At 37.4% G+C, this 26,914-nt stretch overlaps 1 protein-coding gene across 4 annotated transcripts in view; it reads left to right on the plus strand.

The window, feature by feature from the left end:
• Positions 1 to 328: 328 nt before the first annotated feature.
• myo18ab (myosin XVIIIA b) overlaps positions 329 to 26,914 on the plus strand; it is a 113,256-nt gene continuing 86,670 nt past the window's right edge. For 3 of the 4 annotated variants that reach the window (XM_051861271.1, XM_051861272.1, XM_051861278.1), the window contains exons 1-2: positions 329 to 479; positions 2,325 to 3,486. In XM_051861271.1, the coding sequence (XP_051717231.1) occupies positions 2,446 to 3,486 (1,041 nt within the window). In that variant the 5' untranslated portion in view covers positions 329 to 479; positions 2,325 to 2,445. Of the gene's footprint in view, positions 480 to 2,324; positions 3,487 to 26,914 lie in introns of those variants that run through there. The other variant, XM_051861261.1, reaches the window with a different exon arrangement.

Raw genomic sequence — 26,914 nt, forward strand, 5'->3', positions numbered from 1 at the left:
TATATATATATATAATTGGAAGGCAACATTTCTAATTTTCATTTAGTTTAATTTTTTTTCCATCTAATTTTGATATTTTATAAAAAACGTTTTTAGTTAACAATAATAACCCTGACCCATAACAAGGCTGTGATCTAACTGAGACCCTTCAGTGTCAGTTTTATATGTCTCTAGAGCTGTTCTGAAATGATTTTACAGTAGCAACTGACGACCACCAAAAGCAAAAAGAGACAATAGATTATTATTCCATTGAACGGGTCTGTCATCGATTTATTTCTGCAGCTGCAGTTCTTAACGCAGCCAGCAGATGTCGCCGTTTCTTCTCACTGAACAATAAGCAGCATGAGGCCAACCTACCGCCTTTATCACTATATATTTACAACAGTGCTCGCCTGCTCACGTTCAGCTGCGCCCATCTAGAGGATAGAACGGACAGAAACAATACCGTTCCCTACCAAAAACCTGGATATCTCACAACGGTGAGTTCAGCGGACATTTATTTATGTATCTATTTATGTTTTAACTCTGTAAACAAGATAACATCCAGTTATTTTCAGGAGGTAAAATCCCATGTCAGGGATGTGAGCATGGGATCAACAGCAGTCCGCTGCTGGATATAGAGGCGAAGAAAGGACCCTTATCAGCCACTTACTCATGCTAACTGACCTGCTAACTGTAGTCGGAGGATTGTTACATTCACTGTTCATTAGCTACTTTGCGGGTTTAGAGGTTTGGTAGTTTCACGCTAAAATATGTATACTCTGGCGGTCTGTGTTCAATAGTTTCAGTCCGTGTCCAGCTAATTTAAAGGATTAGAGGCTGATCTTGAACGTTAGCGTTTGGCTTTCATGCAGCTGATGATTGACGTGTCTCTCGCCGATTCGGTTGACTGACCGGGCAATTTTTTATAAGGTTTCGTGTCCTAACGTGTTTCCCTTTTATATGACTCTCGCCTGGATTTTATCTTCCTGGCCTTTAATGCGTCAATGATACATTTAGCAAACCCCAGGTTTATAGGCTACGTTGTAAAAGAACGCTTAATTATATTGTAGCATTAGGTGTGAAGGAGGACAGTGAGTCGCCCTCACTTTCCTTTCATGTCAGTGGTCAAGTGCATATGTTTATTAACAACAGTAATGCAATTAATCATTGAACTGTTAATGAAAAGCTAACAAACTAATGTTAGTCAGTTAATACATTCTCAGACACGAGAAACTATTCTCAGATTATGAACTTCTGTCAGGTAATGCATGTAAACACATACTTTCTCTATTATTTTGAGGCCATAAAAACTGCATGTATATTGATCATAAATAAATGAGAAAACGTTTATGTATATGAAGTATCATGCACTGCAGGACACTGGAGTCACTGATTCATATGTTATGTCAAATACCCATTAAAACAGTTGGATTTGGGAGGAAACTGGTTACATTAGTACATTTTTTTTAAGAGACTTTAACTTTTATATGCTTGTTCAAACATGCTGAGCATATTCAAAAACCCCCATGAGGGTAAAAAAATTCAAGCTATTATTCTGTGCTGTAAAGAGACTGATGGTGATGCAAATGAAAATGAGAATACTCTTTTAACTAATGCATTGAGAAGTCTGACATCTTGAGTGCTTTCAGGCTCAAGCAATAGGTCTTTATCTTGGTTATGATTACCATGTCCATGTATGTTTATGATAATGCATTTTTATTCATAATTATCATCATACTAAATGTCTTTATTGTTTATACTAGCTAGGGTTTACTAGTATTTGTTGCATTTATGTATTATTGTTGAACTCAAATTATAAATAGTAGAATTAGTAGAGTAGGTAGTATAATTTAGTATTGCATTAAGCCTGTATCAAACCTTTTATGGGGAAGAATTGCCTGAATTGCCTTCCTGTATTATAGGGAAGAATTTGGCCCCTTGTTAAGGGATCTTGTTTGGATGATGAAGTCTCCTGCTGGTGGGAAAATAATGTTGGAGGCCCGTGGCTTTCATAGCACTTCCCCAAAGCCTTAAACCCTGTTTGTTTCACATTCTTATAGTGGAATAATGATACAGTGTCTTCCTTACACTAAAACCAGTCAAATTTGCTGTTCCGTTGAATATTATCATGCCATATTATGGTGCAGATGTTTCTTTCTTGAGTAAAGGCCAGTCAGTGATTTCAAGTACATCTTTACCTTTTCACAAAGTGATTGCATGTTGTAATGCAGGATGTTCAGTTGGAAATTATGACATGACTGGAATCTAAAATATTTTCATTGTGCAAAGAAACATGAAAATGATGCAATTGTTAATGCTATGACATTTCTCTCTCTCTCCAGGGAGCCATAATTAATCCATTCTGGATGTACAGAAGCCACTCCGTCTCTGTATGGAAAAATCTTTTACTTTTGAAAACATTGGTGCTTCTGTAGTGGAACGTAGATTACTTTTGGGGACAATATGTTCAACTTGATCAAAAAAGACAAGGAGAAGGATGGAGTTAGGAAGGAGAAAAAGGACAAGAGAGATCGGAGGGAACGGATGTCTGCAGCTGAGCTCCGAAGCCTCGATGAGATGAGCATGAGGCGGGGATTCTTCAACCTCAACCGGAGCTCCAAGCGGGACTCCAAGAACAAGTTGGAGATCTCAAACCCGATCCCTATTAAAGTTGCCAGCAGCACTGAGCTCAACCTGACTGACATTGAGTCGGATGGCCTCAGTAACCGCAGCAGCATGGTCCTGGATGCAGATCAGCTCAGCGCGGCCAGCTCCAGTGATGATCTGAAGGGCGATTATGGTCAAGATGGCCATCGGAGCTCTGTCAAGGAGCGGGCAGCTAGGTTTGGCTCCCTCGCCATGCAAAACTCACAAATGGGTTCCATAATGAAGCGCTTCTCGTTTTCTCAGAGGAATAAAGATGAAAGTCCGTCCGAGGGTTCCACACCGTCTGGGCAGAACTCTGCTGCCCCTTCGCCACAGGTAGAAACCAAGATGTTTGACCCCCAACGAAAGCCAAGTCTACAACATCAGCAGCAGCAGCAGCAGCAGCAGCAGCCTCCTACTGGGAAAAAGGTGCAGATTCCTGAGATTGTGGATAAGACGTTTCCTGCGGACCTCCGCTTGCCTGCTGTCGTGCCACCGCAGACGCCCGAAGTTCGGGAGCTGGTTCTCCAGAGGCGGAACACTGGAGATTTTGGGTTCTCCTTGCGGCGCACCACCATGTTGGATCGCGGCACGGATGGGACGGTATATCGCAGAGTAGTCCACTTTGCGGAGCCAGGTGCTGGCACCAAGGACCTGGCTCTTGGTTTGGTTCCCGGTGACAGGCTGGTGGAGATCAATGGGCGAAATGTGGAGAACAAGAGCAGGGATGAGATCGTGGAGATGATTCGGCAGTCAGGCGACACGGTTCGCCTTAAAGTTCAGCCCATTCTGGAGTTAAGCGAGCTGAGCCGATGCTGGCTGAGGAACACCGAAGGGCTGCGGCGGGAAGCATTTGACGTAAGTCCATACTTTGTCTCTCTTTTCCTCTCTCGTTCATGATCACAGGCTTTCCAGGCAACTCCCCACAAGCCTGCCCAGCTCTTACACATGTAGAGCCAATTGGCTTTTCTCAAGAGTACAAGCACATCATTTAAGATGAACATGTTCTTGTGCAACAGGAAGCGGATTCCTTTCCAGGATGAACATCTGTCACAATGTGTCTAACAGAATTTTTTCTTCCTCCAGCTTTCCACAAGTGATGACTTTAATGACAGGCTTTGAAATTGTTTTGTTTGTGTTTTTCTTCACAGTTTGTTGTGCAATAGTTGGACACAGTGTGACAGTAAATTCAGAATTTTCCCCATGGAAATTTCACATGCTACAGTTTACAGTTTAGTTTTGGTATGCAACTATAAATTGCACTTGCTGTTGATAGTAAAAGAGAAAGAGGCTGGTCAGACACACTTTTTTGTGTGAGATGAGTGTGATGAATGGGTGGAAAAGCTTTTTCATTTTTTTTTCCCCTTGACAGAGGGAAACCATTGAAACTTATCTGTTGTGTCCTTGTTGGATAACAGATAAGAATGGCACTTTTGCGTGAATGTTTTATTTTCTTTAGGATGGGAGGAGGTTGTGTCTTTATTAACCAGCATGTGTGCCACTACTGGTCTGGATCCAATCTGATGCTGTTGTGCCAAGTTGCACATATTGATGCTGAGACGACTCACAAAGCTTCTTCCTATGTTATGTAAGACTCCTTGATAACTACACTCATTGGATTCCTAGAATTTAGCAATGTTGTTTACTTGTTTGGAAAACAAAGTACATTCAGTTAACATACTCTTTTGCTCTGTAACATGCAGTTAGGAGCCCTTGGTAATTTGTAAAAAGGTATTCTGAAGCTGAATGTTGAGCCATCTGTGAAACCTCAGAGAGGTGTGACACACAAGTGAGTTTTGAAACAGTGAATCAGAGTGTATTTGAATCATTAAATGGTGTTTGTGTAGGAAAAAAAGGTGTTGGCCGTTTAATAATTATTCCCTTTAGTTTGCTGTTTGCTAACAATTAAGAATTTAAATGGTCCCTTTGCAACTACTATATTTGTCATTAGCCTAAAACAAGTTTTTCCCAAATGGTTTCCTCGAGGGGTTCATTAGAAAACTGCTGTGGGTTTATGAGACTGTGCTAAAAATAATTATTAACTTAAATTAAATTATTACTTTAATTAAATGTGAAATTGCTTTACATTTATTAAAACTTTAGTGTTACAATTTGTATGTGATATTATTAGCCATTTTCTCACATAATACTCGCTAAACCAGTTTTCCAGTAAACAGATCTGCTATTTACACATGTAATGGTTTTCTTTTATCTGTATTGTTACCATTTACACAGCTGTTAGCATGTTTTTCTTTTATTTCAGCACCCAATTTGATGACATTTCTAATAATCACAATTTTTAATGTAAACTAAATGGTGCGCTAAGTAATTGCGTTAGTTCCTTCATAACTTTATGATTGTTTCAAACTTTTTTACAGCAGACTTCTTATGTCAGTACGTTCTAACACGTTCTCAAACTTCTATTCTTTCGGCTAAGAAATAGCAATTATAAAGCTGCAGTCTGTAAGATTTGCCTCTTTGTCGCCATCTCTGTTTGAAACCTGCAATTGCAGTTGTTTGTGGAATTATCAACTTTACATGGGTGGTGCATTGGCTCAGCTCAGATGAAGCTAATGTTTTGAGGATAATGTGTGACTGTCAGTCACCGCACCGATGGATACTTTACTTCGGAATCACAGATTGTAGTCTTGGAAGTATGACCAAAATAAGAATTTTCACCGAGGAAAAAAAAAAGACCATCTGAACAAGTAACAAATCTTGTTCTGTGTGAGAAAAGGCTATAAATGATCCGCCACCTGCAGCATCCTCACATGCGATATAGCCTACTAGCTGGGACTCATTCTTTATGTAAACAGACGTGACGTAATGACGCAAAGACGAACAGCGGCATGCTCGAATTTCCCGTGGAAACCTACCAGTACCACTCGAATTAGAAAACATTATTACAAGCTTACCGTTGTGAATCGGGCTAAGGTAAGGAGATGGTTTTGAACACTGGCTGGTTATGTACTTGCTCAAATTGATTTTGGACAATTTTTAACCAAAAAAGTTATGGACTGCAGTTTTAAATCAAAACACCTCTAAATGAAAAAACTCTGTTGTATTTACAGAAAAAAACTATAGTTTGCCTGAGAAAAAAGTCATGAATCCCAGGCCTAGACTTTTGTAATGCATTAGCCACAGATACATTTGGGTTGAGGAATAAAAAGTATTAAAAGCAGTCCTAAGTGTTTTTGTACTTGTTTTTGTACAGACCCTGGTTTCTTTGTAGTCAGTCTTGGCCTAGAGCAGGTGAAGAGCAGCTGTACTCCTTCAGGCCGAATTGACCTACAGGTGGCTGACAGCACAAAGACAGAACTCTTGCTCATCTTTCTCATCATCTTTATCATTACTACATTTACATGATGGTAAATGATCTGTATAGCCTAGAGTAAGGAAAGCTGCCTCTCAGCTTCAGCATTTGTGTCTACAATAAATCTTAACTCAAGCACTAACATCAGGCTAATGGTACTATACTGCTGTAATGGGCTTAGAAAAATAAAGTGATCATCAGCCCTGTCTGTTTATGCAACCACATGTTTGTGAAGGAATCCCTAATGGTTTTTCCTATGGAATAGTTTTAACTTTGTGGCAGCATCATAAATTAAGCACTTTCAGGAAATCTAAGATTTGTTTAGCTTAAAGGTTTGAGTGATTTTGCCCATTTGGTGACAGACCATCTCGTAACAGTTAGAACGGTTCATCATGTGCTTCTGCAAATTGGTCATTGGCGAGCACCTCCGTCTCATACCAGAGTGGGCCTGCTGTGCTATTTTGGGTTTTACCAACAAACAAGAGGGGCTTGCTTTGCTGCATAGTTCTTAGTCAGCCTCCCGTTGTACTCAATGTGGTTCATTACATGGCCTCAGGTCAATGGGAGTACTCTATGCAGCCTCTGTCACCCTGACTCTCGCCCCCCTGTCTATCGCTCTCTCTCGGACGGCGATCATAATCTGTTCTGTCTTTTGGCAAGCTGTGCTACAGGCATTGTCTGGAACATCAAATATGTCCTCTGAGAGTATTCATTTTGGGCTTCTTTTGTTGTGGAGCTTTTTTTAAATTAAAGATGGGCAGTAAGTGCTCTAGTATGTGGAAGTAACAGCAGTGATTGTTTATTAAAACACAATATTTCAATTAGTGATAGTGACATATCAGGCCATTTTGAGATTATCGGCTGATAACCACGTTCACGAATAACAGAAGTGTTCTTCTTCAATTCACTTTATCACTTCCAAATTATACTGACTCTTGTCATTGTCAATGAATAGTATGTCTGTTTTTAAATTTTTTTTTTTATATATATAATTTTAATTTATTTTTGTGAACTGCGTAAATGTGAAAGGGATAGTTCACCCAAAAACCATTTACTCACCCTCATGTTGTTCCAAACCAACAAGACGTTCGTTTATCTTTGTAACGTAAATTACAATATTTTTAACGAAACCTGAGCAATTTCTGTCCCTCAATTGAAAGTGCAGGTAACCATAGTCTCAGTTGGCTGAACTTCTGATGCATATGGCACACTTAACTGGAAACACTTCAGGATTTTCGAAGTCATCATCTGGTTGGTTGTATTGTACAGGATGTCCGGGAGACGTGTGTGTCGCGTTCTTTAATTGTCCGCCTGGAAACAAATGCTGTGACGCCAAACCCCCTTGTGGACGAAGAATGCCGCCGTGTTTACAATTGTGAGAATGAGCCCTTACCACGATCAACTAAACGCTGAATTTTCAAAAGTATGTGAAGTTCGCGACTCCATTGTTGCAGTAAACTTGCACATCGCTCTTGAATGAATAATTCTGTTATTGTAGGGACATCGACTTTACATTTTCTCAGCCCTAAACATGACGCGTAACAAAACAAACTGTGATTGGTTACGTTACATGTCAGTCCTCTTGGGCGGTCCTTGGCCAATGAAAGCTGCGATAGAGTCCAGACCTTCTGCCATCAGTCTGAAGATCTGGCTATGCCAGACTAAGGTAACCAAAACATTTGGCATTTTAAAACATTCATAAAGAGATTGTAAAAGAAATCCATACAAATTGAGCGGTTTAATCCAAGTCTTCAGAAGAGACTTCTCTGGACTTTTGTGTTGATTCTGTGCGATTATTGAATTACGTATGTAAGCAATAAGGTACGAGAGGCTGCGCTGTATCATGAATAAGTCACGGCTGAAGGGCGTTGTTAGGCATGACGCGAAGCGGAGTGCCTGCGACCCCTTCAGCCGTGGCTTATTTACGATACAGCGCAGCCTCTCGTACCTTATTGCAGGTAATAAACTCGCTCACTCAATCTCTTTCTCACAATACTCTTCTACATAATACAGTAAGCTTCAATGAACAATATCAATTGAGAATATACAGTTTACGTTGCTAAGAGTGGTTGCTAAGGGTGTTGTGTAGTGATATACAGAACCGTTGGGTGAAGCGGTCATATCCGTGTTTTATCCTGAATAAAACACCGCTATTGACCAATCAGAATCAAACCGTTAGGAACTAACCGTTTTATAAATAAAACTATATTGGCCACCCTAGTATTCCATATCACTGCTGGCCATTGACAAATCCATAACTGTTATCCACTAATTTGCATTTGACTTTTTTTAAATGCAAAACAATACTCAACATGCTCAAAATCAGTAACCATTATATGCAAAAGTGCCATAAGGGTGCTTCATTTTTAATTTTGTGATTTGATTAAGTTATGATTTCTTTTGCTGTTTTGCAGTTTGATTTGTCAGACAGCAGTTTGCCTCAATGTTTAGGGAAAGATTGGGGAACACAGCTAGATGGAGCACAAGTAAATGGAACAAGGGAGTCTTAAAACATGTTTCCTAAAGTTTATCTATTTTTGAATGCATCCCTATTATAAAAGTAAGTGTGGAACAGAATATTTGACAAACAGGAAGTGAAGAGCTGGACCTTTGTTCTGGTGTGAATGTGGTCTCAGGTAGTCGTGTTTTTTAGCACGTGTCTGTGGAGGATCTGTGTTTGCCTGTGTGATGTCTGGAGTGCTGTACTGATTTGTGGGCCTCACTGAGCAGCGGGAGCCATTCTCGGTTCCATTGTCTCAGAAAACAAATAGCAACAGCTTTATCATCAATCCAAATAAAGAAGAGCCGTAAAACGATCATGTCCTAGTGCAAACAAAAGCCAAGCGGAGGGAGTTCATGACGGTCTCCTCCAGCAGGCATATGTCATGAATTCAAGCACAGCTGGGCCCTGCTGCTTCGTTGAAAGTTGTCTTGATTGACCTTTTACTTTCTATATCTTATGGCTCAGTTTTGCTGTTTTTGAGTCTTCGATTTAGCTGTTTTCAGGACAAAGTTTGGTGACCTAGGTACTGCTTTGATAGTGAAAACTAGATTTTTACTGTTTGCTTGGTGGCTGTTGACCCAAGTCAAAAGTCCATCCCTAAGTCTCAGTGATATTTATATAGATGATTGTCTCCTTCGGTTTAAGTATACAGTATTTTTTTTCCATTTTATAACAGACTTTTCTTTGTTCTTGTTCGGTAATTTGATTACTAATTATATACGCATGCTGTTTTGATTGTTGGAAATATTTTTGACGTCCTTTTGTAATTGAGTTTGGCAGAATAGGAACTTCACAAAGAGGAACTTCCCCTTCATTGCAGGAATGTCTTTGGAGTGCCTGAAGAATGGTGTTATTCCCGCTTTTCCCTATTCCTTAGAAGAGAACACAGCAAACCTACAGGAAGTCCTCTATTCTTCTAGGCACTGACCAGAGTAGTCAGGATGTCCTGAGATGGCTGTGAGGAAGCCAGAATAGAGACAGTACTACAGACCCTGCTGAAACAAACAGGTAAAACCATCTATTTTCAGCACACTGGCTGCTCTCTGTCTTAGATTGTCTCGGCCAAGACAAAACTAGGCCTGGAACCACATTTTTCTGGTTATTGAGTGTTGGACATCTAAGTCCAACACATAGGGTCTGTCTTAGTCAGCTCTCTAATTGAGTAGTTAGTGTACTTCCTAAGGAGTCACATTTTTTTTTTAGGGCTGTCCCACCGTAAATAACAAAACTAGGGAGTGAAATGAGGCAACATCTTTTGTGATTTGATATTAGGTTAGTATCATTTGATATACAGTCAAACCAAAATTTATTCAGACACCTTGAACATTTCATTCATTATAACAGTTTATTCATTATAGTTTATGGTAATACAATATAACAAGATCTCAGAGTTAAACTGAGTTAGAAAAAAATAATCTTAATTATGTCAGATAACACTGGTCAAAGTGTCTGAATAATTTTTGGTTCCAAATTTTTATCAATTTTACTGGTAGTCCACTGTATGAAGAATTTTTGGGTATAATATGTCAAAATTTTGCTATCCTCACTTACATGAACTATAGTGTTCTGCACCTACTAGTAAAAATATATAAAAAAATATCAAAAATGTCTGAATAATTTTTGGTTTGACTGTATTTTGAAATCAGAACAGTTAAACACAAGTGACAGCATTTGTGGTATAATCTTGATCAACAACAATAACAACAACAACAATTTTTCCACTTCCCTCCTTATATTTATTAAAAAAAAAAAAAAAAAAAAAAAAAAAATCTGGGTTACTTTGAGGAACCTGCAATGGAAGCGAATGGGGCAAATCAGTAAATGTTAAATGATTCACTGTTTCAATAATATAGCCATTAGATGTAAATGTTATTCGTATTTAACCAGTGTTATTTTATTGTTTTATATGCTGTATTAAATATTTATTCATGTTTTGTATGGGCTTTTATTAAATTTTTTTTGTATTTATTCATATTTTAAGTTGGCTGTTATTTTTATAATTTAAGTTTATTTTAATTTTACTTTACGTTTTAGTAATTATGTGCTTTTGTCATTTAATTATTATTTATTTCAATTTACCAATTAATTTTTATTTTAGTTATAGTAATATGAGTAATGTTAGTACTTTAACTTAAGTATTTCAGTTAGTTGCCAAGAAAACACTTCTAATTCTCATTTGTTTTCATTTAATACTTGTTTTATTTTATTATATGTATAATACAACGTTTTAACAAAACAATAAAAGTATATGCTTCACATTTCTGCTTCTAAATCCTCTAAAAATCCTCCATCCATTTACTTCCATTGTAAGTGCCTCACAGTAACCTTGACACGAGATGAGTCAAAATATTTTTTTATGGCAGTAACATTTTCAGAAAAATGTCTTTGAGGTAAATAGGTCTGCCATTAGTACAGGTATTTCAGCGTCTTCAGCACTAAAGGCTCTTGCTGACTCTGCCGCAGTGAAGTGACTGTAGAGGCATCGTCATGGGTGGCAGCTCATAATGCCTGACTCACCTCCAGCAAGGTTGCACTCCACAACCCTGTCTTCAGAAGAGTTACAGCTGTGCACCAGATGCCCCCAGAACCACATAAACGCACAGATTGATGCAGACATTCTGACACCCAGCCTCAGTGTGCCATCATGCTGTTTTACAGGCAATGTGAAAGCATGACTTTGCAGTTAACAAACCTTAGAGGTCCATCATTATCAGTACACTGTAGAGGCTGCATCAAGACCACAAATATGCTTTCATTAACATACTAGTCTCGTATACAAGTCTTTCCTGCATACACACTTCTAACAATGTTGAAATAAGTTGTAATTTGCTAATCACAGTGCTTCTCATCACAATATATAAACAATCCTAAATGTCAGGTTTGCAGTATGTTTTCGTAATCACCAGCCACAATGCCTAGCACATTGTGATTTTTACTGTAGTTTTCTTCACTCTGTAGACAGGGCCATACTGGCTCCATCTCTGCCGCAGGACTGCTCCACAGTACCCCAGGGACATTCTGCACCACACTGCTGTACTTCCCTTCTTCTCCCATTAGAGTAAAGCTTTAAGTGGAAGAGATGTCAGTGAATGATAGTTTTCTACTAAAAACTGTTCACTAAACTATTTTGGCACTTTCGGTTGCCATATTTCAGCACACTAACCGCCCACAATCCAGTTTAACCAGACTCTTGCCTGTTTGTCTCTATCTCTCTATTGTTCTGTCTATCATTCTTTCTGACTATCACTGTATCTATTTGTCTATCTTTCTATCATTCTGTCTATCTGTCTCTTTCCTTCTGTCTATCATTCTGTCTGTCTGTCTTTCTGTCTGTATCATTCTGTCTGTCTGTTGGCCCATCCATCAGTCCATCTGTTCGATCAGGCTGTATGTCATGGAAAAACGTAACTTTTCTAGTTAAAGGGTTAGTTCACCTCAAAATGAAAATTCTGTCATTAATTACTCACCCTCATGTCGTTCCACACCCGTAAGACCTTCGTTCTTCTTCAGAACACAAATTAAGATATTTTTGATAAAATCCGATGGCTCAGTGAGGCCTCCTTTGACAACACTGCTTCATGAAACTTCAAAGCTTTACGAATCTTTTGTTTCGAATCAGTGGTTTGGAGCGTGTATCAAACTGCCGAAGTCATGTGAACCATTGAAATTTCAAAATGCTTATGACATAACGAAGCCTCGTTTACTGAAATCACGTGACTTTGGCAATTTGAAATCTGAAGAAGAACGAAGGTCTTATGGGTGTGGAATGACCTGAGGGTGAGAAATGTCATTTTTGGGTGAATTAACCCTTTAAAGGTTCAGTGTGTAAATTTTAATGGCATCTAGCGGTAAGGTTGCGAATTGTCAACCAACTGCTCAGTCCACCGCTCACCCCTCCCTTTCGAAGCATATAGAGAAGCTACAGTGGCCGACACAGGAAAAAAGTTGTCGTCTAAGACAGCAGAGAGTAGCCAGTCAAGCAAACGCGTTCTGTAGAGCAGTTTGTCCATTTAGGGCTACTGTAGAAACATGGCGCAAAATGGCGACTTCCATTTAAGAGGACCCGCGGTGTATGTGGATAGAAATGGCTTATTCTATGGTAATAAAAACATAATGGTTCATTAGTAAGGTAAACACCACTGAAAACATATTTAGGAGGATCTATTGACAGAAATGCAATATAATATTACACTATATTACACACTGGACCTTTAACAATGAATTTCGGTTCATTATATTTTAGTTGTTCTTCCTTACATTTAATTTTGAATTCCAGTACAATCTTGCTTGGTATTCAATTCAAATTCACTTCAGATTGAATTGGAATTTAAAATTCATTCTCAATTCAATTCTGAATCTCATAACCATGACATACACCTGCATCACTTACCAAGTGCTAAAAATGGACACTTTAACAGAAGAATGATTTAGATTTGGAGTGTGTGCTTGAATGGAGTCCTCTGTGATAAATTAAGTGAGTTTGGCTATTTTTCCCCTCTCTATCATTTGGTAACATCCATTTTAACTTGAGAAATTGCTTCTCAGCTGAAACCTTCCCTGTATGACCTCCCTCTCTGTTTCTTTTTCTCTCTCTTTCACTGCCTGTGGGTTCTGGTACTTCTGTTGCCTTGGCATTGCTTCTGAACAGTCTGTGAGCAATTTTACCAAGCTAGGTTTTTCATATGTGTATGCAAGTGTATGTAAAATAACAACCACAGAAATCCTAGAGGCGGAAAATCTTCAACTCTGTACTGGCCCTTGACCAACGATAGTTACCACTTTATGGATATGACTTTTATATTGTGCGAACTCAATTCAGAAGATTTAAAGTTCGTCTTTCATTGTACGTTTTTGCACATACATTTTTATTGCATGTACATTGCGGAAACATATGTATGTTTGATGTTAGCATACTGCTTTGAGAGAACAAACTGTTCATGTATGTGCTCTGGATTCTTTTTAATGGATGTGCTGTGGGGAAAAAATCAATAATCATCATTACCGGATGCATTCAATGTTGAAGGTTCGACTACAGCAATAAGCCATGAGAGGCTGTGTATAATAGTGTTTTTTACTACTAATCACAGTTGGCTTTTCTGCAAGAACCGTGTTTACAATTGCGAAACGTAGTTTGGTGAATTCAGTGTGCAGTCACAGGTGCATGTATAGCATGTATTGGCAATTTTTTGTTATTTTTTTTGGCTTTGAATGTGTCCAAACGCTTGATTTTAGAGACAGAACTAGCCATTTTGTAATGTATTTTATGCTGATATTAAAGGCACACATACACCTCATGATTGATACCCCTCCTCAGAGTGTACAGGCACTGTAGCTCTTGGCCCTTACAGTATTATTTTACTCCACAAGACCATAAGCTCTGTTCAGGAAGCTATTCTGATTTGATTGGCTCTCATTTTATCTCAATCTTTTCAACATTTCTGATCTCTGAAGTTAAACATTCGTTTTCTCTGGACCTCAGCAACATTTTATTACCTCCTCTCCAAAACCACACACTTGAGGTATGATGAACTAACAATGAACATTTTTTTTTTTCTTTTTTTTTTACTGCATTTATTAATCTACATTAATGTTAATTCAACAACTACAATAATAAAATTAATAATAATAATAATAATAATAATAATAATAGTAAATTTGAATATTATTAATAAAAATACATTTTTAAATTAACATGAATGTTAATGAATATTTAATAATAAACAATATTATATTTATAAATAAACCTAGATTGGGTAAAAAATGCTGTTCATTGTTAGTCCTATCGTATCAACTGAAAACTAATAGTAATGCAACTAATAAAACTATGAACCAGTTTATAAATTAGCTAAAAATATGGTGATGATCCAGCAGAATTTAACTGAATATTCACTGAATATTCACAGAATTGTTTTTTATTAAAGGGACCATTAACATGAACCGATTTCCACAAATGCTATCCCAAAGCTACACATGTTTTAAGAGGAACATGTTTGCATTGGGTCTCTCAACTGTAAAGCTGCGTGCATAATACAGTGTGGCAGAAAAAGGCAATGTAGCATTTTGTCACATTTCAGTTAGTTACTCCCCAACAGTAATCCTGTTATAATTTGACTGCTGACCTTTAGGGCAGAGTGCCATGTGTCATAATGCTGGGTGTGCCAGGCAGGAGTGTGATATGAGGGAAGTAATTGAGCGTGTTCAGGAAGCCCTAGCACAGGAACTGGGATAAAGAGCCAGTTTCTACGTACTGTGCCTGTCACGTCATTTGAGATAAGCTTTTAAGTGATTTAAATGGCCATTCTTCCCATGTGAATAAGATGACGTGTTGCCTTTACAGTCCTTCTACGTGTCTTGCTCGATTCTATTCTTGAGGTAAAAGACCTTGATTACCAATGTACAGTTGTTTGTTATAGATTGCAGGGATACCACACCATCAGTTACCACCACACCATCATATTTAAAGAGGCCATTAGATGCAGTTTTAATGTTGAAATATTACTGTTGAAAAGCTGTTAATATGATGTTAAAGGGATCATTCACCCAAACCTATATGAATTTCTTTTTTCTGTGTAACATAAAAGTAGTGCTGTAAATCACACAAAAAAAAAAAATCGCCAAAAAAACCTAATTTATCACACATTTTTCTGTAATTAATCACGGTTAATCGTCATTAAAAACATTAGGGTTTTTAATATTTTTATATTGTAATAATTTCAGTTACTCTCCAAATAAATGTAGAAACAACTTAGACAGTATATTTTAAATATTTGTTTATTGATATCGTTCTATGAATGAATCACTGGTACTGATGTCCCTATGAAACTGATTTTTTTAAAACATTAATTATAGATATTCAACATTACTAAAAGCTATCAATTTCAACATTTATTAGGCTTTAAAAAAATAACTTTTAATTTAAGTGAACTTAAAACAATCTTCACATAAACCCTTTATAATCTCATATTTACCTGTGGCCTATATGCAGAAAATATACATAAAATGAATAGTTATCAAACACGTTACATTCTTCACTGCATAAATTATAAATTAAATATAGACTAATACTTATACTTATTAAAACTACAATTTTCTGTTATCTTCTTTGATCAACATTGAGACATCACATCAACTGGTTTATTAGGCTGCTGTGACTTTAGGAACACGCCACTTTTTTTGAAAATAGGCTCATTTTCCAACTCCCCTAGAGTTAAACAGTTGAGTTTTATCGTTTTCGAATTCATTCAGCTGATCTCTGGGTCTGGCGATACCACTTTTAGCATAGCTTAGCGTAGTTCATTGAATCTGATATTCCGGTGTAATAATCAAGGAACTTTGCTGCCGTACCATGGGTGCAGCAGGCGCAATGATATTACGCAACGTCTCTCACAAATGTCTCCATGGTTGCAAGGCACACAGGGGGTCACAGGTGCTGCGTAATATCATTGCGTAATATCATTGCGCCTGCTGCACCCATGGTACGGCAGCAAAGTTCCTTGATTATTATGCCGGAATGAGAGTATAGTTCCTAGCCATATCAGCCTAGAAAATCGCAACTTTTCATTTTCCGTCGGTCTTAGTACACGATGTAACTACAGAAGAGTCAAGTTTTAAATAGGAAAAATATGGAAACTCTTTGGTCATTTTTGAGCGAGATGCTAACGGTCTAATCAGATTCAATGAACTATGCTAAACTATGCTAAAAGTGGTACCGCCAGACCCGGAGATCGCCTGAATGGATTCGAAAACGGTAAAACTCAACTGTTTAACTCTAGGGGAGTTGGAAAATGAACCTATTTTCAAAAAAAGTCTGCCGTTTAAAAGCATTTGCGTGAATAAGAGAGTGATCATATAATGTAACACTAGCTAAATGCTAAAAAAAACAGATGCTGCGTTGGTTGTGTTAAAAAATTTGAATATGTTAAACTGAAAAAATTAATCGCATACGTTAACACGCTAATTTTGACATCACTAAAAAGATATTCTGAGAAATGTTTTTTTTTGTCCATAAAATTGAAGTCAATGGGGTCCAAAATTGTTTGTTTCCCAACATTCTTAAGAATTATTCCTTTTTTGTGCCTCAGATGAGAGATTTGCATATAGATTTGGATTGATGAGGGTGAGTAAATGATTTTATTTTGGGTGAATTGTCCCTTTAAGGGGGTCATTAAGTGAACTGCATTCCTTGTTTCTATGAAGGGCTTGGAAATGTTTCCTCCTCCCTAAAGTTCCATTCTTGGTATTTTTGGAATTTGCTTTGGAACAAACATGACACTTCCTGACTGGGTCTCCGGAGAAAGCAGATTGAAAAGAGGTGGGGCCAGAACAGCATATTTCATCTTTACACTTGAGGTCATTCTATAGGAATGTTCAATTCCATGGATTTTTGTTTTAACAATTATATATTACATAACATCAAGCTATGTTTCAACCGATTACATTTGTCCTGCATTGATTCGGTACAGGCCTGCCATGACTTGGATGTAGCAATGCTTTCAATTAGAGTATGTAGGGTGACTGGGTACTTTAACACCAATAGCAAAGTTTCCTCTAAATCCAAAGTTCAAAGAATACTCTAATGCTGGATTTTTTTTTTTTTTGTAATTTGGTACCCAATTTTCTAGTTTGTTAATTAACATGTGACATAATGCTCTCGATGTCCATGCCACCTGGTTTTTCACTCACCATAGTCACAATTAGACAGGAAGTCTCCAGAGGAAGGGAATAGAGCAGAATGGGGCAGACTAGATGAGCTGTGCAACCCTGGCTCAGGCTCATTAGAGTTGAGATACTTCCTGTCAGGATGGACCTTTCATCGATGTCATGAGAAAGTGGTCTTGCAATGGTCTGCTGCAGTAAGACCCCTCCCATGCTGTCGACCCTCTTTCTCAACATTATAAAACAGGAAGTGAGCAAAGGCAACATCATGGATTAAGATTTGTTTGATGCAAAATAAGTATTGTATAATGTCTAAAGTATATTTAATATTTAAAGTCTTAATTTGGCCCTTTAGTAATGTTTAGTCAATTAAACAAAAATGAATAAAAATTCTATACTGCCAATAAATAAGCCAGGAACTCACAAACCCTTAAAGATTAGAAAGTATGGGGTCAGTTATTTAAAAAACTGTTTTCTAGTTTAATATATTTTAATATATAATTTATAAAGCTGAATTTTCAACATCAATTACTCCAGTCTTTAGTGTCACATGATCCTTCAGAAATCATTCTAATATGCTGATTTGGTGCTCAAGAAACATTCTTCATATTATCCGTTTTGAAAACAGTTGAGCTGCTTGATATTTTTGTGGAAACCATGATGAACAGCATTTATTTGAAATATATTTTTTGAACATTTTAAATGTTTTTACAGTCACTTTTCATCAATTTAATGTGTTTTTGCTGTATAGTCTTAAAAAAAATATTTATTACTCTAAACTTTTCAACAGTAGTGTATGTGGAAAAAATTGTTTTTAAAAAAAAAAAAATTGCTCCCCCCACCACAATCCTACTTCTATATTCAGTTTGGTCTGCCGGCTCGCAATGCCAAAGATAAAAAGCAACAGAGAGCTCCATTGAAAGCCCACTTTATAGACATTAACATTTTGCATGTGCTGCATGGTCAGGCCCACTCAGCACAGGGCCTTGGTGAAACAGCTCTGATTGGCTATGACCCCAGCCCGGAGAAAGGCCTCTCTGTACGGCAATACAAGGAGAATTCCCCTCTTTTTCCTTCCACTCCACATCCCACGGCCTCTCATGTATCAGCTCAGCTGTTTTTACTGCAGGCTGGATTTAGTTGAGACTGCCGGATCATACCGTTCTCAGTATCTAAAGCTGTGGTTTCTCTCAGCAATATATATCTCTAAAGGCTCTCAGGGGGTTTAACCAGCAGCACGCCATACAAGCATTTTCATTTGGCCACGAATTGAGTATTAATGACAGAATGTGTATTTAGCAACCCTATACACCGAATCCGAATCAAACTCCATACAGTCATGACTTAGTTTGTTGTAAAAAGCCTCACGGATTGTTAACCGATGCTCTGTCCTATAAATTGTAATTTATAACCCCCTGGAAATAGAAGCAATTTGAAGAAAGCGTAGTTAAAGGAATGCTCATTGCCCCGGGCTTATTCTTTTCCATGCAGTCCAGCGTGGTTGTGGTCTGGGCTGAAATACCAATGATTCCTGATGGCTCATGGTTTATTGTTTCTCTCTGGATGTTGTTCCAAGACTCATACGCTTGGCCGTGTTGGTTAAAATTAAACGCACTGCGTGTCGGTGATATCCGGTGCTGACTCCAATGGCTTATTATGGATGCTGCTCACTACATCACTCCCTTACCATTGATCATGGGACTGTGGAGAGGCCTGAAAAAGGCCTTTTATCAGAAAGTCCACCCAAGGGAGGGAGCGATGTGAGTTTTGGCATCTCTCTAACACCATTCTCCACCAGTCTACCCCAGTAACGGAGCTCTTTATCATCGCAGTTGGAAAACGATACAATCTGTAAGCGAGGAAGGCCCTCCCCACAGAGATAAGCCACCGTAAAGCAGTTTAATACGGAAACAAGCTTTATTTGGATTATCTTCCAGATGTTCCACTAACCGTGAGAGTGATTGCAAGTTGGGAAATCCTCATTTAAGCATTTATAGACAACGAGTACTGCTGACTAAGCGTTTATTATGACTGTACAGGAAACTTCACAGTGAGACCTGCTCATTCCTGACCCAGAAACTATGCAACAAGTTTTTTTGTTTTTTTTTAAATTTGATTTAAAATATATTATATTTAATATATCATTTATTTTTATTTATTCAATATATATAATATTTTTTTTTTACATTTAATTATATATAGATTAAATAAGTAAGTAATATATATATATATATATATATATATTTTTTTTTTTTTTTTTTTTTTATATATTCATTATGTAACATATTTTTATTTATTTATATATTCAATATTTAAAGTCCCCCTGTGGTGAAAATCAAGTTTTTAATGTTTTTTTTTATATGCATTTGTGGTATTTTTAATATGCTTTAAGACAAGCCATGTGCAAATTCATAAGTCAGCACCATTGCTGAGTATTTTCTCCTTAAAACTGCAGTGAACCAAAGATGCAGTTTGAAATCGCTGGTGTTTCTGACGCCACAAACTACCTAACCAATCACATCAACGTCAACGAGTGGATCTCTGAGCTGGTGTGAGTTGAGGCGGGGCTAATTTGCCTATTCATAGAACTGCGTATACTACATGAGGCAAGGGTGTAAAGTTACATTCAAGCTATTTTAAGGCATGATTTTTTTTTTTTAAGGGAAAAAAATGTTTAAAAATGTCATTTTGGTGATCAAAGATAAGTTTTAAGTAGGGCTGTGAAATCTTTGGGTAGACAGCGAATTGATTTGATTCACAATTCATAGGTCTTCGATTCAAGAACGATTTTTGCAAATTCAGAACGATTCGATTCGAGACGATTCACATTAAAATTCAATGTGATTCGATTAATTCGATTCGATTTATTGAAATGCTTCCCCCAGTGTGTCTTAGTAAGGGTGCGAATTATACAACGGCCTTCAGGGGGTTAGGGAGTAAGGGTAAAAAACTACCTTTTGACCATTGTTAATGTTAGTTCATGTTAGTTCTTAATGATGCTACATAACTTTATTTTAATAGCCTAAAAGTTGGCATTTGTAGAAATTTACATAAGCCAAAATTTTAAAAGGCTTTAAAAATGTTGTTAGGCCTAGTTCATGTTAACTATAGTGTAGGACAGCTTTAAAGGCTACACAACCTTATTAAAGTGTTCCAGGTACATTAAACATACTAATGCTTACATGAAGAGACTACCCTAGAATATCATGCACTTTTCCAAATAATTCTAAACTAAATTTTCTTCACGGAATAGTTATAAAAGCCCTCTTTGTTCTCCGTATACGGAGCATTTTCCTTACGATGATTCTGAAAGAAAACGCGCTGGATTTCTACTGTTGCTATAGTAACGAAAGGAACTTTAATGCGCCATCTGATGTGATTGATAGATAAACCGCGCGCTCTTATTTCAGTGTTGTTAATGTTGTAGTTATTTCAGCAGTTTCTTTCGTACATTCAGTTTAACAACATTAAGTTAAATTTCATTTATCATTCATTGGAACTGTGCGTGAGACACTTACATCATGTGTTTGCTCCGTCCATGCAATAAATGCGCGCCCTTGAATAAGCGGGGGTTTACTTCAACTGCTCGGGTAATGTCAATGGTATGACCCATTTCCGTAAAACTTCAGTGTTTTATCTTACAGAAAATAACATTGACGTTTCCACGCAATGAAAGCGTTTTATTTCAACAGCAATGACCACGCAATGACCTGGCAGCTTTATCAATGACTTGAGCGGTTTTACTCAGGACTATTGCTGTCTCTAGCGAGAAAAATGTGCCAATGAGAGCTACGGACGGAGCGCGAGCGCAATCCAGTGAAAGGCGGTAAAGAGTGCAGCGCGTGTCTGTGAAGGAGTGCTGTGAGGGCGCGAATGGCGGCGCACAACGTCTCCATCAATTCGCGCATGTAATAATTTAATGTTTATATATTTTAAAGCACTGAATCGCTATAGAATCGCGATTAATCAGATTCTTAGCATTTTACATCTATTATCGACCGAAATTAACGATTCACGATTCACAAAACAAGTTTCCATATCGATGTATATGCATCGTCAGGATTTGTAATCGATGCATCGAGAAAACGAGTGAATCGTTACACCCCTAGTTTTAAGGGATACAATGATTGACTACAGGGGGACTTTATAATATAATTTATATTAATGATTTATATATGGCACTGCATTTTCGTCAACCAAAAATATTAGGCCAAAAATGAATTTGATTTTGACCGAAACAGTTTTGGATGGCTGAAATCATTAAACAAAACTGTGATGTTTAATTAGTGTTTCTCCAAAGGGCACATTTTGACTGTCAGTGACTCAGTGTCTGTTTCGTGCACACAATGTGGATAAGCTAGTTATAGCACGAAATGAATTTCAGAAGGTGTGTTGAAAGAGTACAACTTGCTTAAATCTATCATGTGTCATGTAATCGCTCAATCAGTGTTTTAATCATGGAAAGACGTCAATAAAAAAGAAAAAAAAGAAAGTAAAGCTTGTAAACAATGTCGCATGACATTGCAATTACCTCAGGCAGGCCATTCAATGACCATAGCTCGATAGTTAGCTAGAAAAAAATGCATTTTGATAAATATATGTACTGTATTACATATTAATTATGCTTTTACTTAACCTGTTGTCTTCATTATTTAATGTATGCTAAAATAATTCTGCCATTAAAACAAGTCTGTTTAAATAGTTCAACACCAAATTAGTATAGAAACAATTATATCATTTAAAAACTTATTTCATAGAATAACTGCCTTGTGTGCAATTTAAATGCTTATACAACTCAGCTTTTATTTAAATGTTGATTATTAACTGAACTTTTGTTTACTGTTTCGGTTTTGTGGCTAAATGAAAACATTAATTTTGTTTTCGGTAAAAAAAAACTCATTTCGGTGCATCACTGCCATGAACTACTCTTGATGGTGAAATTCCTTAAATTCAGCTGGAAAAATGAAAATGCTATGTTGGAGTGGTGAGACCTGAGGTTTGGAGGAGGTGAATGAGTGCACTTTGGGTACAGGAAAAACCACCCTCACACACGCTAGCCATTACCCACACTGTGAGTCGCCAACCTCCGCAAGGCAGACCGGGTTACCAACATAAACCCAACTGTCCCCACTGATGTACTCCATCAGCCTGCCATTCTCCAAGTGAGTGTCAGGGCTGGGTTTTGTCATTATGAGGACGTGCATATCTCAGTAAGGGTGTCTGGCAGTGCATCTGAAGCCCTTGTGGCCGGGATTTTGAGCGAGGGCGAGGCTTGGTGGTCTGATTGAAGTGGGTTATGGGGTTTCACAGTGCACTGCAGGGTCCTTCAGGATCTGGCTTTGTCTCTAACATAATGCTCTAGTCTTTGCCAGTGTCAATTATTCAAAGAGACCTGCTACAGGCAAACTGAATAATGAAAGAGCTAGTCTGGGCACGCATGCGGCATTATGAGGAACAAGGTGGAAAATAGTTGGACTTATGGAAATTAGGAACATGAGCTATAGGATTGTGTGTGTGTAATTAACCACTTCTTGTGAAAGGTCTCTCTGATATGACCACTTCAGCTTTTGTTGACGCCCAACAACACTGCCGCCATGTTGAGTATGGGGCGGTCATCTTTAATGAAGGGCTTTTGTGTGCTGAGAGCAGCTCTCCGCCGCCTGATACATGACACGGCACAGTAATGAATGGGACTGCCAAAATACAAACACTTGTCCTTTTGCTGTTTGCTATCTGCTCAGGCTAATGCTTTTACTTTACTCATGATGTTTTTGTGCTTGTGTGGCATTTAAACAGTTGTTTGTGCTGGTCCTGATGTAATCATAAAATTGAATTATTATTTAGACCAGGAGTCTTCTTGGTTTGGACAGACAGATGGATTTTTTGTTTAAAACAAATCATAGGAAAAACAATTTAGCTGATTAAATAATAAGAGCTAAGAATACAATATTATATATATAATATACACTATCAGTCAAAAGTTTGGAAACATTTATTATTTTTAATGTTTTTGAATGAAGTCTCTTATGCTCATTAAGGCTGCATTTATTTCATAATAAATACAGAAAAAACAATAATATTGTGAAATATTATTACAATTTAAAATTATGGTTTTCTATTTTAATATACTTTAAAATATAATTTATTTCTGTGATGCATAGCTGAATTGTCAGCATCATTACTCCAGTCTTCAGTGTCACATGATCCTTCAGAAATCAATCCTAGATGAAAAGAATCACTGCCAGAACAGAGGAACTTCCTGCCCAGGCTGAGATATAACAGCCAACACCATCCGCATAAACCCATCCACTCTCGGCTCCTAAATGGCAACTAAAAAAATAAATACTGGCAGAAATTTAATAAAAAATTAATTCATCCACTTTCAGCTCCTGGACTTATATATTTTATATATTTTATATAATGATGCTGAAAATTCAGCTTTGCATCACAGAAATAAATTATATTTTAAAGTATATTAAAATAGAAAATCATAATTTTAAATTGTAATAATATTTCACAATATTATTGTTTTTTCTGTATTTATTATGAAATAATTGCAGCCTTAATGAGCATAAGAGACTTTGTTCAAAAACATTAAAAATAGTAATGTTTCCATTTTATATGTGTATGTGTGTGTGTTTCAAACTTAAGATTTATTTATTTTATTTATTTATTTTACTCAGTTTCATACAGCACTTAATGGCCCCCCTTTAATACCACCCTGGACTCCTGTAAAAACCACTGATTTAAATGAAAATATTATTATTTTTAGATAATTTAAAATGTTTTTTTTTTTTTTTTTTTTGCTCCTTTAATTTAAGTCCAGGAGCTGAAAGTGGATGAATTAATTTTTTATTAAATTTCTGCCAGTATTTATTTTTTTAGTTGCCATTTAGGAGCCGAGAGTGGATGGGTTTATGCGGATGGCGTTGGCTGTTATATCTCAGCCTGGGCAGGAAGTTCCTCTGTTCTGGCAGTGATTCTTTTCGTCTAGGATTGAGAAACCGGCAGGTGTTCTTCCTGTTTATGACACACTGTAACATAACCTGGAATGGTTACAAAGCAAAACCCTTAACACCCCTTAGAGGTCACTTAAGGGCAACTTCAAATTTAGGAATACAGAGCACACAAATATACTTTCCCTCTCATAGAAAACAAATAAAGTTCTTCAGTGTTTGGCAACAGTAGCTTGCACCAAGGGCTTCGGGATCATGCTGGTATTTGGTGTTTACTCAGTTGCTGGATATTGCGGTCACCACAGTGGTTGGCATAGCAAGCCAGGCCAATCAATTAATGCCTTACGGCACTGCGCCGCAGCATGCTTTTCATCCATGGCAGGTCCACCGGTGATCAATTGAGAACAAAAATAGCATTTTGTTTTGAAGTTAGATTTCATTGATTCTTGTGATCTCTGTTAACTGCTATATCTTGCCTTTATTAAAGAGCAAGTTTATTTATACGTTTTTTACTATATATTTATTTATGATTTTGCTTTCCTTTATTTGTTCTTCTTTTGTTTATATTTTTATTTTTTGTTTGTTTGTAAAATACTTTGTTTACTCTGTGCTAGTTTAATTTGCGGAGACAACTTTAAGTGTTGTTTGAACTACATGACCTTACACAAGTTATAAAGCACATATTTTACAGTAGTATATGTAAACACATTCAATAATTACATTTTTGCAATTCTGTTCTGGTGGCTGCTGATCAAATACTGATGAGGACTGATTCTGTGGTGCTCTTCATTGTGGGAATGTGAAGCCTGAAGTGGTTGGTTATGCCTTGATTCAGTGCCAATGTCTCGGCCTAAGCAGATGCTGGCATGAAACCACCCTGAATGCCAGATGGTGGCTATATGAGTCGGTTACATGTGGACAAAAGGCCGTCACTGAGCAAGAAAGGAGACTGTGTGTCATCTTACTGATGGATTAAAGCGCAAAGCTTCTGTCATGCTTGGAGATGACGCAAGGCTTCTTTTCTTTAATAGAGTCTTGTGTTTGCTGCATGATAATGTGGCAGGCGTCTGATAAAGGCATCCTTTTCCTCAAAGCTTATTCACAATAATTAGATGGTTGGTGGCTGTGTGGTGGCGAAATGTAATTATGATGGTAATTGTGGCTCTGTTCAGTTTGAATGAGGTTCAATGGGTGTTTCAAAAGGGCTTTGCAGATCAGTGTGTAGAGGATGGTTGTTCCTAGGTTAAGAAAAATGGAGATGTGCTATGCATTTTGGTAAGCCACTGGTTGTTTGTGTGCTGTCACATTTCATTTCATTTCAGCTTCCAGCACAAGGAGTTCCAAACCTTTAACTGAAACTCAATGTGCTTATACAATCTTTAACCAATTTTTATTAGTATTTGAATAAAGGGTAAAGATGTTAATTTTCCTATGCCGGACATCACTTAAGAAAATTGACATCTTTATTCAAATATTATTAAAAATGTATTAAAGATTTTATTAGCACATTGAGCAGTTGTGCTTGGAGTCAATTGTTTAATTTGTGATAACACAATGAAACATGCCAAATTGTGTGGACATAACAGAATCATGTCATACAAAGAAATTATAAATGCATGAAAAAACGATAACAAAATATTAATAACTGATTATGTTGTAGTCAATGTATGCTTTTTCCTGTGAACTTTTTTTGCATAGTAAAATAAATCCTAGCTGTAGTTTGCCTTTTTCTTTGCCAAATAATTTAGTCTGATAAATACCTTAACCAAGTTTAGTGTTTTGTACTTTCCTCTTATATTTAAAAAAGATAAGATATTTCCTCATATGTTGATTGGTTTAATTGAACGTTTAGGGTCATTAATAACAAATATCCCCTCCGGACATCACTTTTGGCCACTACTGTATATGGACACACCTCCTAATTCTTAAATGCAGGTGTTTCAATCAGATCCATTGCTACAGGTTTATAAAATCGAGCACATAGCCATGTAGTCTGCACATACAAACGTTTGAGGAAAAAAATGGTTTGTTCTAAAGAGCACAATGAATTCAAGATTGGTACTGTGATAGGATGCCACCTTTGCAATAAGTCAGTTCATGAAATGTTATCCCTGCTAGATATTTCCAGAGTCAACTGAATGTGGTATTATTGGAAAGTGGAAGTGCAGAAGACCATGTAAAGTCACAGAGTGGGGTCACCGAGTGCTGAGGCACATAAGGGGCTTTCGCACGGAATAGTTCTAGGAACTCAGTTCTAGGAACTAGTCACTAGGATAATTCCCCCAGAACTAATTTCTCCCCCGGGTCGGAGGATGGAGGATGCCGTGATCTGAGCTGTTTGTTGTGTGTTGTGGGTTTCGTGATAACGGAGATGGAATGTTAACGCATAATTTACGCAACTGAAAGAGCAAAAAGTGGGGCTAAGAGACTTATCATCATGGTGGAGAAAAGATCACAACCCTGCAGACAACAGGTATATGCCGTTATCGCTGTTTTCCATGTTAGTGAAGTAAATATGTTTACATGGCTTTTTAAAAACGCCGGGTGCCGGTGTTTGACATGCGTTTGACCAATCAAAATACACTTACATCATGGATAGTTCCTATAGTGCTGGTTTAGACTCTACTCTGAAGTAGGAGCTAATTTAGTTCCCCCAAAAGGAGTTCCTAGAACTAAAATCGTTCCTAGTTCCTGCGGTGCGAACACGGCAAAATCTGAGTACTTCAGCCAATAGTTCTAGGAACTATGAAAAGGTTCCTCCGGTGCGAAAAGCCCTATAGTGCATAGAAGTCCCCATAGCTAAAGAGTTCCACTGGCATTAATATCAGCACAAAAACTGTGCGGCGGGAGCTTCATGGA

The sequence above is a fragment of the Ctenopharyngodon idella genome, chromosome 15, assembly GCF_019924925.1.
Source record: "Ctenopharyngodon idella isolate HZGC_01 chromosome 15, HZGC01, whole genome shotgun sequence".
NCBI classification, from domain to species: domain Eukaryota; kingdom Metazoa; phylum Chordata; class Actinopteri; order Cypriniformes; family Xenocyprididae; genus Ctenopharyngodon; species Ctenopharyngodon idella.